Source organism: Cajanus cajan, chromosome 5 (assembly GCF_000230855.2).
Source record: "Cajanus cajan strain Asha chromosome 5, NIPB_CcT2T_4, whole genome shotgun sequence".
NCBI classification, from domain to species: Eukaryota; Viridiplantae; Streptophyta; class Magnoliopsida; order Fabales; family Fabaceae; genus Cajanus; species Cajanus cajan.
Genome location: NC_138521.1, coordinates 70,019,519 through 70,035,329, shown reverse-complemented (window position 1 = coordinate 70,035,329; position 15,811 = coordinate 70,019,519). Strand labels below are relative to the sequence as shown.

The 15,811-nt window shown below is 29.1% G+C and overlaps 1 protein-coding gene across 1 annotated transcript; it reads left to right on the top strand.

The window, feature by feature from the left end:
- The first annotated feature begins 9,354 nt into the window (after positions 1-9,354).
- Positions 9,355-14,687, top strand: BCE2 (2-oxoacid dehydrogenases acyltransferase family protein). Its single transcript, XM_020373337.3, has 8 exons — positions 9,355-9,587; positions 9,674-9,817; positions 10,024-10,149; positions 11,379-11,830; positions 12,082-12,329; positions 12,862-12,950; positions 13,453-13,680; positions 14,445-14,687. Exons 1-8 carry the CDS (start codon positions 9,453-9,455, stop codon positions 14,556-14,558), a joined length of 1,536 nt encoding a protein of 511 aa, XP_020228926.1. The 5' UTR covers positions 9,355-9,452; the 3' UTR covers positions 14,559-14,687.
- The last annotated feature ends 1,124 nt before the right edge of the window (positions 14,688-15,811 follow it).

Below are 15,811 nucleotides of genomic sequence, written 5' to 3'. Positions count from 1 at the left end.
AAAGATAGGTAGATATGAAGTCATAAATAAAATAAAATAAAATGAGTTATAAAAGGATTTAGTTTAATATATCGGTAGGTTTATGAATTTTTTGAGAATTTTTACTTAACTTTTTTTTTTTAAATTAACTAAATCCTTTATTTTTATAATTTTATAATTTATATAATTGAGCCCTAAAATTAACTTATAACGACTTAGAACAGCCAGGTAAATAACAATTTGTGGCATGATATATTGAACTAAAAAGATATAGAAAATGTTTATAGAAAATAATATAACTTTTTTAAATTATTTTTTTATATTTTTTATTTTATCATGATCGTGACTCTCCCTTTGAATTTTCACGTCCTTTCCGCCACTGTTGATACCTAGATGAAAGTATCCCTTATTACTTCTAAGTGATCGGAACCAAAACTCAAGATCCTTCTTGATTACTTTGGAACTGTTATGCCACTTTATTAAAAGTTCACATATATGGCATTCAAATTTGCATTGAACATGTTGGAAAGCTACTCCTTGTTGTGTATAGGTTAAAACAGAGCCAAATACCACACGAATATACGAATTAATAACTCCAGAATGTGCAAGTAATCAGTAATATTGTTACAATAGTAAACACGAAGAAATACCTTAATCAATTGATTCTGTAAAACTCAAGTCCTACTTTGTCATTTTTCCAAATGTATAGAAGCATTTGTCCGATAAAAAAAACTTCATATATATGCTGTATTACCAGAAATTTATCTACATTTTTAAAAGAAAAATATTCGTTGTGCATGTGAGTGAGACTACTGCCACTGTAATGTAGATCTACTTAGATCATGTTTGTGTATTTTGGGTGCTGACAAGTGTTCAAATATATCTCATGCAATCGCTCCGTATACCATTTGATAAGTAACACTCCTAGCTACTTGACACGCTTAATAATATCGTGTTTCAGGATTTTATATAAAGAACAAAACTTTGGTGCATTATTTAGGAGCTTTTGATATTTTTTTTTGTCATCATTGGTTTAGATAATTATTTAATCATATTAGTTATAGGACATAACCATTTTTTGAATATTCTATTAGGCTTATGTATAATCTATTATAGGTTAGATTGCTTATATAAATTTACTTGGGTCCTTCCCTCGTCTTATTTTTAAGCAAAAATAATATATTGAAGGATAATGATTTTGATCTGTTTTTTGTAAAGGAATATGAGTACAAGGAGATATTCCTTTTGTCACAAGAAAAAGGAAAGTGTTTACACTCATTTTGAAGTTTAAGAAGGCGGAAGAAAGAGAGAACAGTAAATATTATAAGTTTTAAATAAAAAGAAAAAGAGATTTTCTTTTAAAGAAAAGCATATAAATATAATTATCCTTTTTGTTATGATCTTGGTTTTTTTTTATAAGAAGGAATAATTTCTTTTTATCAAGTCATTTACTATAAAGATAAAATGTCCTTTCAATCACAACTTCATATCAAAAATCAAATTTCAATTTTTAATAAATGAGTTGAAGTGTCAAATTACTTAAACTAATAACTTTAGGATGTATTTTATTTTGATTACATAAAAGTCTCACTTTTGATATAACATCTTCTAATGGTCTTATTAAAATAGAGATTAATTTTTTACATAGATAAAAGATAAAATTTATTCTCAACACTTTTAAAATAATTTATCATGTTAGATTCTTTATTACTTAATGTGAATGTACAGTTTCTAAGCCAAATTCTCATATAATTAATAAAATTTGTATTTATATAAAATTGTTTGTGTTTTTACATATAAATTATTGGTTTAAATTATTAATAAAATTCATCAAGTTTTAACTCAATAATTAGTCTTAACATTTCATGATTGCATAAAATATTGAAATAAAATTTCAATTTTATTTAAATTAACATTTAAGATAATGACTTAAATTTGCCTTTTTTATGTAAATAAAGATATAACCACATCATAAGTCTAAGGTAGCATTTGAAATACGCGTTAGAACGGGATAAGATGAGACATATGAGTTCTATTCCCTATTTAATGAAATTAAAAAGGAGAACAGAACGTGACACATTAAAATATGGAACACTTTTGTTCCTTGGAAAAAAGGTGGAATCAATTAAAACGAGATAGGAAATTTTATTAAATATTTTTTAATGAAAAAATTATCACTCCTTATCTTTATAACTCTTTCACTGCACATCCAATTAAAAAACAAAATCCTTGTCGCAATCCTTTTTCGTCCGACACTATTCGTTACTATTTTTTCCTCTTTTTGTACTGTTCGTTGCTCCCATTGTATACAAGAACAAAGCGAGTTTTTTTTTCTTTTGCTGTGTTATTTGCGTCATTGAAATTTTTGTGCTTTGCTATTTGCATTATATAAATTACTTATTATTTGAATTACTATCGTTTGTTAATAGAGAGGATGCTGGACCCATTCAAATCAAATCAACATTATCATGGTATTTTGTTTTATTTCCTATGATATTAAAACTTGATGTTTTATTTTATTTTTGAACATGAGAACAATGTCATTATTGTTATGATAAATGTATTTATTTAAAACTTTACAAGTGAATATTTTAAATTTTTTATTTGAAACTTTTTCATATAGTAATAACAATATATTTAAGTTAATTATATTTTATAAATTATACTTTATTAAATATTTCATATTTATGTATTTAGAAAATAATTATAAAATTTTATAAAATATAAATATTAATATATTAATAAATTTTAAGAATATTATATAATAATAGTCATAAAATAACAAATGTGAAAAAAAATGTTCTATTCTATTCTATTCTGTTTAGTTTTTTATACTCAATCAAACATTAAAAAAGATAAAGATATATATGTAATTAAATATGGTGTTCTATTCTATTCAACAAGTACCAAACGTAAAATAGAACACATGATTTCGTTCTATTATGTTGTTTCCAAATAAAATATAAATACATTATTATTCTATTCCATTCCATTATGTTCTATTTTGTTCCGTTCCACTACCAAATGCTACCTAAGAGTATCTAGAAAGCAAAACAAGTTCAATCCAATAAGTTGTCACCTTAAATTCACTAAACTCTTAGGATAAATTTAACTCCACCGATATATATTTTTTTTATTGGGTTGAGTTATTTTTTTTTTTTAAATCTCATTTATTGTATCCCACCAAAATTTATTTATGGTGTTGTATAGCTTTATTAGTGATAATGAACAAATTATTGATGGGTGTAAATTTGTCCCTTTAATTATGATAGATGTATTTTTTTAAGCATTATGACAGATGTATTTGATATTTATTTGGATGTTTTAATAGGCTAATTAATTATTATTTTAATTATGTTTGATTTTTTTTTTTCTATTTATTTTGTAGTTCAACACATATTGGATTGAATTTAAAATTTCAACTCAAATAAGTTGAATCCAATTCAACTCATTTTTTTAATTTAAGATTAGATTCAATTAATCCATTTTGACATTCTTACATATGCTTACAATTCATTTTATAAAAAGAAGATTAAGGTTTTCAATACAGTGGATTTTTATTTTACTGCTGGTTTTATTTATATAAATAATTTTTATTATTTGAGAAGGCCTTTTTTACTGTTTCAAGTGTACACTAATATTGAGTATTCACCAATCATTTTCCATTCTAAAGTATGAGTGAAGTACCAAAGGTTATAAAATGGAAACTGTGTTCTCACAGAACATATATTTTGCAATTAAAGACTGTGATAATTTGTTAGTATAAGGTCACTTCAGTAAGCTATCACTAGTAGGGCCTGCCTTTAAAACTAACAGCATTAGGATTGTGGGGCCTTCCGTCCACATCAGAAAACAGAGTCGAAAATAAGATTGTATTGTAAGCAAAAATTGCTTTTAACCACGTGTTAGCGCTAATTTTATTTATCACAGATCCAAAATCACTGAACCGTTCCAACCTCACAAAACAAAGTTTCCTATTGGAGCACAAGCTTTGTTAGGAAAAAGTTTCTATACCTAACTTGTAATTCCAATATGTCATATTGTCATATGTCCCCCCTACCCTGTGTTTTTGGCTTTTTTTGACAAAGCCACAAACCTACCATTTACGTGGCTAGTTTGTACTTTTAAGAGCAAAAGAAGCTCTCTTTCATTTCTTGATGGCGGATAGCTAAAGAACCTAAGAATTTCACTCTTTAATTACCAAGGTTAAAGGTGGCTTTCTACAAATGAACTCGTCATAGCTAGTGAGAACGTGGGCGGTGGGTGAAGTTGAGAATTTGACAAATAACGAAACCATGTCATGTCTATAAGCTGCATGCTAGCCATTTGTATCTTTTTTCACTCTTTATTGAGGTTGGCCATGCTAATGTTCTTTTGAGCTTCATAGCTTCAAATTAGGCATGCTAATGTTCTTTTGAGTTTCATGACTTTTAAACCATCGATGAACACCTCCTTCAATCAAAGTAACCCGTTCATTAACATTTACCATCTAGTAAAACATTGCACCAAGAGGCTCGATGAACACCTTTTTATATTGGGAACTAATCTGAACCTTTTTCCAACTCTAATGATGCGGAACTTGAGACTTGAAAAACGGATGACATATTAATATTACAGATTAACTGTTATATCTTCATGTCGCACTTATATGGAACCATGCATGTGCAATCTAGTTGCACCAAATGTCTAGGAAATCCTCATCAACAACTATGATCCCCACACTTAATCTTGTCGATAATTTGCTCATCTGTCAAGAATATAAAATTATGATGGGATTTTATACCAGTCAATAAGATGTGCTAGTACGGAGTGACAAAACGCATCAAAATGTCATATATATGATACGCCCATGGTTTCTGAATATATTCATATATATAGTTGTTTACGGTGAAATTTGTTTTATGGATTCTTTTTACTTTAACTAGCACGAAAAACGTTTCAATTTAGATATGTGATGTTTCTGAGTTTTAGTCTTATAAAACGAGAAGAGGAGTAGTAGGAAGATTTAGTAATTACTTGTTTCTAAAGATTCCTCAATAATTAACAAGCAATAATTTCCATACATATAAATGCTAAGATGAACAAAATGAATAATTGAGATACTTGCAATACAAATCATGGTTCAACTTGCATAATGTTCAAGAGTTACAATATCAAAGTAATATAACTATGTGATTAAAAGAAATAACTAAGAGAACTATGTTAATTCTACTCCTAAAAAGCAAAAGAAAAGTGGCCGAGAGTTAGTCATACCAAAAAACGATCTTGTGCACGAAAGCCATATGTGTGTAGGCAGAGAGTGCTTCAGAAGTTAATTCAAGTATGAGTTTTTCCGACCTCCGTGAAGGTACGTAGCTTCTGTATTTATAGAGCCAATCAAGAACGGTTAATTTCATGCATGTACGCCACTAGTGGATAACCGCTATCTACTATACTTGTTACGTGACTTTAAATTGTAACTTCCCATAACCGTTCGCCTCACGCTTCAACTTTACTCGATTCGACCCTTAATAACCACCTTAGTGTGCCTTAACTGTTAAGATCCCTTCAATAACAACTCTACAATTTCGAGTTACTATTACATTCCCAAGTTGCTATCGAGACCGCGTTCTAGCTTAACCCCTTAATGAACAACAGATAAATTTTCGAGCACTCCTTTGTTCAATTTAATTAATTCTATTCGAACACATTCACATGTGAACAAATAAAGCTCTCAATTTAATCTTGGTAGGTGTTTAACTTTTATCTTTTATTTCGAGTAATTTTCACACCCTTTTTCGAGTCACATGATTTTCGAGTAAGCCTAACAATAGTTCACTGAATCTGATACCCTTGGTCCCATCAGCTGTGCAAAAATTACAACAACCAACGCCTTTGTATCATTGTGTGCCGTGAATGACAAGTGGACGTTTCTTTCATCATTTTACACTTCAGTTGAATCGCTTCAGGATTAGGAAAACACTATCAGAGGGATATCGATCTTTCTAACCCATAATCAAATGCATTATATCCATGGGCCAAGCTATCCCATTATTCCACTCTATCTTATGCTATTCATACATACTTCTACACTCGCACTAATTTTTTTTTTCCTCTTTCCTTACTCACGGATCCTTATATACATTTATATAAACATATTTACATTTCTCTTTTGGATTCGAAGACCATTGTTGTACGTCCGGCTTCATTATTATTGTGCTTGTGAGAGTGATCAGTCTTCCAAAGCTAAGAACAAAATAATTAGTAGTATTAATTATAATTATTATGTGAAGTCTTTTTTATGCAATCTTTTGGATCGAGCCAAGTTCTTTTTTTATGTACGTGGCAAATGGAAAATAAATAGAGATATGTTCTAACTCATGATAATGGTTGGTGTATTTAATTTTATTATAATGAGTTTTAGACATATGTTGCACACCTCTTTGGTTTCGTTTATTACTATCTCAGTAGATTGGAAAATAAATAAAGAAAAAATTTGACAAGTAGATAGAATATTCATACAGACTACTCAATAATTAATTTAGTGAATTTAATATCCATACAGACTATTGAATAATCATTATATTTTAAAGTTTTTTTTTTAAAATAACCAATATCCTATTTAAGAAGGAAATAGCTAGTTGCGTAGACTAGCTTGCTTCCTTTGCTATTCATCATTTTTTTTGGGTGTACATGTGTGTGTAGGATTTGATTCCTTTATTCATTAGTGAAGACTTTGGCCGCAATAAGCAAGATCTACCAAATTATAAATTTTGATGGCCCTGATTTGTTTATTTTTCCTATCACGGGCTTTGGCTTTTTGTCCCCGTGCTCTTCATCTTTTATTTATTCAATAAATTTATGTTTGGCTGTGGAAGATTGATCGGGGTTGTAGTAATATATTTGTGATGGCAATCTTCATTGTGATGTTTTTGTCTGCCATTTCGAGGCTTAAAAAAAAAGGTTTGGTTAACAGGAAAAAAATTATTTAGTAAAAGAAATTATTTCTCTAGCATGAAACAATTTTTTTTATAAAAATATTCTTTTTTGTAGTTTGACTTTAAAATATGCTATTATTTTCTTATGTTCTTTTCATTCATAATAATATTAACTTTACAATTCTAATGTCATAAGATGTGAGTGTAGCAAAAAGACCATATTTGTAATATTGATCGAAATTAGAATGGAATAAATTCAATGAATTATTGTAAATTCACTTTAAGATATATTCTTATAATAATCTTCTTATTAAATTAATATATATATATATATATATATATATATTGAAAAATGTGGAATAAATTATTGTAAATATGGAATAATTTCAATGAATTATTGTAAATCGACTTTAAGTCTTCCTTTTGTCTTTGCACGATAAAAAGCGTACAACTTTTACCTTAGTGATTCATATTTATAATTATTAATGTGTTGATAAAAAAAAGATAGGAATATATATGAAAGTGCACTACAAGACAAAGCATAATGGCCAAATTCATGTCTAAAAATGGAAGTTTTAAAATCAAGAAAAAGAAAGGGAGAGCATGAGCATTGATAGAATTTGTCAATTTGGGCAACTAAATCATGTGAAGGATTGGTTCTCGGGGTTAGGATGTAAGACCATGTGAGCAACTTGACATAAACCTAAAGTTTCCTTCTTCCTCCTTGAGAATAGCACAGAAAGAAACAAAACTTCATTCATTAAGTTAATTAAGGGACAAATATATATTTAACTATATATGAGATTTAGATTAAGAAAAGAAAAAGATAAAAAAGAAAAGAAACAGAACAAAATCAATCAATATATGCAAGTACAAAAAAAATTGATCAATGCACGAGAGATATGTTGTAAGATAAGATATTATTGTTGAAAACAAAAGAAGAAAAATAGAGGAAAACAATAAAAGGAGGAAAAATAGTATTTTATTTTCTTCTCTTCAATATAATATGAACCAGCGTATGCATTATTAAGTAGAATTTGGGCCACGTCGTAGGCCCAAAGAAAGGCTCTGGGCTTCAACGGTACGCCTCATTAGTAAAGGGTAATCCTATTCACACATTTTTATTCTTTGCACTATTCGCTTTTATTTTATTTTCATGAATGTTAATTTCCTCCGTGCGTCCTATTCACACTTTTTTTTTTTTTACACATACGCTTTTTTTCTTTTCTTTTCATAAATGCTAAATGTTGAGTGAGCATGTGTGTGAATGAATAATTTAAATTAAAAGATTATAAATAGATTTATTATGTATTATAACAAAATCATTTTTTTTAGTACGAATGATTTAGACTAGAAGATTATAAATAGATTTATCATATATATTATAATAAAATGTGTGTTCTATTTACACTATCATTTTTATTCTTTGCACCATCCATTTTTTTCTTTACATAAATGTCAATTTTTGGAGTGAGTATGTGTGTAAACATCTTAAATTAAAAAAATACAAGTAAATTTATCACGCACTACAATAAAATATTTTTGTGTGTGTGTGCGAATAATGTAGATTAAATGATTATAAATATATTTATTACACACTATAATAAAGTATTTTTTTTAATAATATTAGAAAAATGTTATCAAATTATGAAGAAATATTATTAATATACTTTTGCATCATTTTATTAAATATATGATAAAATCCATGTTACTAAAGTCTTTTAGAGACATTTTTTCATATTAATGACAACATTTTAAAAATATTTTTAATATGATATTTTATAATATTTTAATTATATTATTAAGTATTTATAAATTTTATAAAATAATAATTAATTTTAATATTTATTATATTATTAATTATATTTTATGACTCTAGTCTACAAGTTTTTTAAGATTAAAAATACTTTAAATTAATCACTTATATCACTTAAAGTCCAAAATCTTTCTTTGAGTCTTGCATAGTGTCCGAAATTCTTCTAATAATATATACCTTGGTTCATATATATATATTCTTTATACATTGTTTTCTTATTCAATGTGTGATTTAATTATGAAAAATAATTTTAAAAAATAATATTAAGATAAAAGATATTAATTTATTTATTATAAGTAAAAAAAATATTACAATAACTTATTAACTTAATAAAATGTTGTGAAAAATATTAAATATAATAATAATATACTATTATCATCATATTTCTCTCTATCAATATATTATAATCATTGAAATATTTGTTGTTATCATAAAAATAAGAATTTAAAATTTGGAAGTTATAGATATGTTAAAAAATAAATTTGCAATAATTATATATTAATCGATTTAAGTTATATAAAATGGTAAATAAACAATGATTTTAATATTTTGAAGATAATGATAATGATTAGGCATTGTGAGCAGTGAGCAAGTGGTCAGCACACTCCATTTGTCTCTTACATTACACGTACTTGTTCCATTACCAAACGCCTCTATCCCTTTCTCTTCAAATATTTTATTTCAACATCACCACAGTCCCACAAAAACACTAATTCCCCCCTTCGTTCCGCCGTTGCAAGATGCTCAGCCGTCGCATATGGCAGAAGAGGGCTTTCATCTCCGCCCAGACCTTCTTTTCTGCCTCTGCTTCTCGCTCTTCCCCTGCGCTCCCCTTTCGCTTCGTCAAACCTAATGCTCCTTCTTCACCTGTCACTGTCAGTTCTCTCCCCTAAACTTCGATGCATCTCTTCTTACTAATAATTTATCCATTATTTCATTTCAATTTCCCATTTGTTTGTAGCTCAATTTCGCACGTGCCACCAGATATTGGTTTTCCACTCAACCTGCCCTCGACCTTCCCGCCACCAAGATTGTGGACGTGCCCTTGGCGCAAACTGGTGAAGGCATCGCAGAATGTGAGCTTCTCAAATGGCATGTCCAAGAGGTGACTGACTCAATAATAACATACCTTTTTTTCAATTCAAAAGTGGCTCTCGAGACTCTCAATTTCTGAAAATATTTACCTTTTGCTAAGTTAGTAGTAGTGATTTTTGGTGCGGAAGTTGGTTGTTGTGAGGAGCCTTGTATTCTGTTTTATTTGGCATACACATCTTTTTAATTTTTTATTTATTTGTTGTGTAATATCGGTAGGGGGATTATGTGGAAGACTTTCAACCACTTTGTGAAGTTCAAAGTGATAAAGCTACCATAGAAATAACAAGTCGCTACAAAGGAAAAGTTTCTAACATTCTCTACGTTCCCGGTGATATTGTGAAGGTGAGTTATGAATTCTGGTGCCATTGGATGGATATATAGCTCACTTGGATGATGCGTCTGAATTTAGGAATTATTAGAATACATTGGTGAGAAAAGTGGTAGTGCTACATTGGTGGTTAGGAATTTTTGTTATCCACAGCCCCCCGGCACAAAAAATAAAAGAGTAGGAAAAGTTTCGCTGTATATAGTTATATAAGTGAGGGAATGAAGTGGGTGAAAAGAAAAAAGAGAAATGCCCTAATTTTTTATTTTTATTTTTTTCTGAAGGGTTTCACGTGAGAATGCAAGGGAGAAACTACATATGAATAGAGAATAATGTAATGCGTGACTCGAAGAATTGAAGGTTTTTTTTAATTTTTTTTTAACAATGTAGGAGGTATTTGTGGATGGACCACCTAGATTTGTAATTCGTGTGAAACACATTCGAAGATATTTTGACATACTACTTCCGTCTCTGTATATATAAGACTCTTCACTCTTTTGCTTGTTCCTTTTTGTAAGACTCTCTTTCAGTTGTATTAATTATATTTCTTTAAAATACCCTTATTTAATTAACAATTCTTTTTAGACTAAAGATAATAAATGTTTGAAATTAATTGAATAAAAACTCTCATTTTAGGATTGGAGAAGATAAAAAGACACATATATATCTCTCTTCTAAATATTAATTAGGTGATAAATGATTAAGTGGAAGGAGAAAATGTTAATTTTGAAGAAGTAGTTTAAGTTATTGACAAATTTAATGTTTTTAACTAAATTAACTAATTTTATTTAAGGGTGTAATTTAGTTTAAAGGGTCTTATAATCAAGGACGGAGGTAATATGTTTTTTCAGAAGATTGTTCAAAGATAAATTATTTGGTATGCAATGTTCTGTAAATGTGTTTCTGGTATACATTCTTATAGGATTAGATGGACCACATTAGATCAGAAAAATACCCTTGGTAGATGAATCCAGACTCCAGACATTCATTTACCATTTAATTTCCATGATGGCTCTTTGTGATTATACAATAGCATATGACACATGGAGATAGTATGGTGTAGCAATTTATGTTGCAAATAAAAATGGGACCTGCCTTTTTTTTATATATTTTTTTATCAGGGAGGTCTTCAAAGCAGCATAACTGAGGAAGATATGAGTATTTTAATGATCTAAATTTTACATTGATTTGGAGATGTAATACAGGGCTGCAAATATATTTGAGCTTCTGTTGGATAAAATGGCAGGTTGGAGAAACTCTATTAAAGATGTTAATCGATGAGTCTGCATTTCCTTCCACAACTCTTGGTGATTCCGAAAATGCAAAGTCACCTGATTCTGATCAGACATTAGTTAACGAGTCTGTGTCTATTGCAGTAATTGATGATTCAGACAATGCCAAGTCAGTAGATTCTGATCCTGGAAAAGGGAGACAAACTGGAGTTCTATCAACACCTGCTGTAAGAAGTCTAGCAAAGCAACATGGTATAGATATAAATGAAGTCTGTGGAACTGGAAAAGATGGAAGAGTTTTAATAGAAGATGTGCTTAATTTTGCTGTCATGAAAGGAATCACTAAAAATCCATCTACTGTCTTGCATACTGATTCTGGAGAACAGCTTCAGGGAGCTGAAGGATACAACTATGCCGTCACAACTGAATCTTATAGGTTGTCTGAGGACAGGACACTTCCCCTTAGGTAAAGCTGGATGCAAACATAAATTTAAACTCTTCCTGTTTTTCTTTTTCTAATGAGATGGCGATGGATGTCAGTCAACCTGTTAGTGATGTGCCACAAACTATTTGTTAGATTGTTGAAAACTGTGAATTTGTGAACTTCAGTGTGCAATAGTATGAAGGTGTTTTCCTTTACTCAGTTCTGGAACTTAATTAGAAAGAATAAGTCATTAGAATAAGCTAATGAATTTTTTTTTTCCTTTTTTTTTTTAGAGGATTTCATAGAGCAATGGTAAAGTCAATGTCCCTGGCTGCTAAAGTCCCACATTTTCATTACGTGGATGAGATAAATTGTGATGCCCTTGTGGAGCTTAAAACATCTTTTCAGAAAAATAATCCTTCTCCAGATGTTAAGTACACTTTCCTTCCAATATTAATCAAATCACTATCAATGGCCCTCGTTAAGTATCCCTTTATGAACAGTTGCTTCAAAGAGGATGCATTGGAGGTCATTCTCAAAGGTTTGTTTCTCAGACATAATCTGATGAGTGATTGATAAAATTTTTCTTCCCTTAGATGCTTTATTATGTTTAAATATTTGAGAGTGAATTTAAGGTTTTTTTTTCTCAGTTAGTTCAAGGAAAAAGAAACAATTATTTAATAATTGAAAAAATATGGTGACGTGAAATAGGTTCCCTTCATTAACTGGTTCTATGGCACCTTCTCCTATATGTTCAAAATAACATTCAAATTGATTATTTAGTTTGTACGCATATAGATTTCTGGCATATAATGCAAGTGTTTGAGAAGTTTTCCTTCATCTATTGTATCTCTGTTTGAGATAGTGATCTTAATTTTGGGATTCTCAATGACAACATTTTGATAGTTTCCTTGCACAATATTTTTTATAATGTATTCACGTAACTAGTAAAGCACTTGATGTTAAACCTTTTCCAGTTTGTGTTGACTGATATCTGATAGATGTCAATTTAATGATTTATTTGAGGCAGTAGCTGTCATGCCAAATTTGACACAAAGGTTTCTTTGCCGTAGGTTCACACAACATTGGAATTGCCATGGCGACACAAAATGGTCTAGTTGTGCCAAACATAAAAAATGTTCAGTCTCTTTCCATAATGGAGGTTAGGTTACAATCTTAATGAGAAAAGGCTCGATTGTGGTTGTAGCTATTTGTGCTTCACTCAGCCATTTTTGTTTTGTATTACGTTTGCTGTTTAGTTACAGGGTTCTAAAGAAAAAAAATGGTTCATGATTTGAATTGCTCAAATAAAGTATGAGCTAATTCTTGAATTTAAGATTCTAGCCTGAACTTAATTGTTGGTTTTCTCCAAGCTGCTTCTCATTAGAGAAGAAGTGAAGAATCTATTTTCTCAGACTCCTTACAGGAAGGACAAAGTCATCCGCTCTCTTCTCAGGCTCTTTTGGTTTTAATAATAATTTCAGATTTGGGGTTAAGGCCAGGTTGTTGTTGTGTTTGGTGAAGATCTTCTGTTTGTATAGCATCCCACATGTATATGGTGTTTAAGTGCATATGAGGATGATATGTCTCACATTTCAATAAGTCATTCTTTTCTTGTGACTGTTCTTATTAATCTATTTTTCCTTATATATGACTTTATGTAGATAACCAAAGAGCTGGCAAGGTTACAACAATTGGCGTCAAATAACAAGTTAACTTCTGAGGATATATGTGGTGGTACTATTACTTTAAGCAATATTGGAGCAATTGGTGGAAAGTTTGGATCCCCACTTATCAATCTGCCTGAAGTTTCCATTATTGCCATTGGTAAAATTCAGAAAGTTCCACGGTTTGCTGATAATGGAAATGTGTATCCTGCATCACTCATGACTGTAAGTCTTGCATAGTTGCATTGCTAAACAGTATGAACTATGAACAATAAAAAAGAAAACTATACATTTTTATAGAGAAAACTGTAGTCTTCAACGACTCTTGTTCGTAGCATAACATTTCTACTTCATGTATGTTAGAAGTGATTTTGAGAGTTTGTCTATCGGAAAATACTCTTTATTTTCAATAAAGAAGTTTTCAAAAATGCTTATAATTTGTATTCAAATAGATTCTATAATTGTTTAGTTTGTCACTTTTTGTTGAAATGAAAAAAAAATGTGATTATAGAGGATACCCTTATTTGCTATTGAAAAAGGCTTCAAAGCTAATTAGTGTCCGTGGTTGTTTGGATTTCTATTTCAATTTGGAGAGTTCAAAAGTACTTTTATTCTCAAAATAATAAATTTCTCCTTCATTTTGTGTACTGAAATTCAAAAATGTGGTTTGGATTTTGCAAAAGCACTTTCATAACTTTCATCCAAACACGCGCAGAAGTCTTGTTTGTCGCAAATTCTGCTTTTGTAGTTTGATTGTCTTCATTGGCGTCGTAGCTGTAGTTGGATAACTTGGATGAATGAGTTTTGAATTAAACAGGGTAGTTCTTAGATTGATGACAATGTAAGCACAGGTTTGAACTATGAATTTATAATTTTTCAATAAGTTAACTTATATTTATTAACTAAATGTTCTAATTATTAATCATGATTTTTGCATGGGTTAAAAGATGAAATAAACAGCACTAATTGATTTGTATTTCTGCTTCCAGGTTAATATTGGTGCAGATCACAGAGTCTTGGACGGAGCAACCGTTGCAAGATTTTGCAACGAGTGGAAGCAATTAATTGAAAATCCCGAGCTCCTCACGCTGCATTTGAGATGAAATTTGATTAAGGGACAATTTCTGAGATTGTAATTCAGATGGTTGATCTTTGTATTGATTACAAAAAGAAATATACGAACCAGAGCATTTAAAATTGATCAAAATAAATATCTCAGAAATTTATCGTAATTATTCTGAACAAGTGCCGTCGTCATTATTCTGAAAATGAAAAGTAGACATAACATGAGTTTGTTTTGGATGGTAAATTTTAAGAGTTTATCATTGAAAAATTATTCCACGCTTTTAATAAAGAGGTTCTAAAAAATAGTTTCTTAAAATTGTATTCAAACAGTTTTGTGGACCTTTGATAGATCTCACGGCTGCAAAATAATGCATCTCTGTCTGAAGTACATCTATTTGCTTCACTTTCTCAAATACATATCTAAAGCATACGGTTCTGCTTTTGTTTTTCTGCCACATGATATTGCATTTGATTATTCTTGGTTTTCTTACTATCTTAAATGCCTAGTATTCTTACTATCTTAGATTTGCTAGTTGCCACTGATTATAATCGTCGAATTAAAAAACAAAAGTACTTTAGAATTAGTATAAAAATATATTATATATTTTGAAAGTATTAAAATAGAAGAAAAAAACTATATTTGATATAGAGAGTATTGAAAGTGATTAACAATAATAATTACTAATGTATATTTTTTAATTCGAATAAATAATAGTAACTAATTAAATAAATATAATAATAAATAAAAGCACCTAATTAATACAAAAATTTATCAGTAAGGTAATATAATATAATGATCGTGGAAAGTAATTGAGACTATCATCCAATCATATATCATACATGATAAATATGTTAATAGTCCGTTAGCATCAAATTTTTTAAACGTTGAGATTGAAAGTTTGCTCAATTAGTAATAATAAAATGAAATTTAAATTTGTATACATTTTTTTAATTTTCAATTTGACTTATTTGATGTTTTTAGATCGATTTCAAAGAATTTTACTTCTTTTTTGTCATAACTAAATTCAATCAAATAATTTTTCACAGATCTTTTAGTCCGTAAGCATGGTTTCACGTTGATAATTTTGTTTTGTTGTATTCAATTTATTTCTTAATGATAAAAAAAAGTCAAGTTCATGATTAAAAATACATAGTAATGTTGACTATTAATATGGCTATTAAGCTTATAAATTATTTTATATCAATTAAATTAAATTAATTTATTTTATTTATGAAAATGGAAATTAACACTAAAAAAAATATAATTTATAAGACTCAGTCATATGTTAAA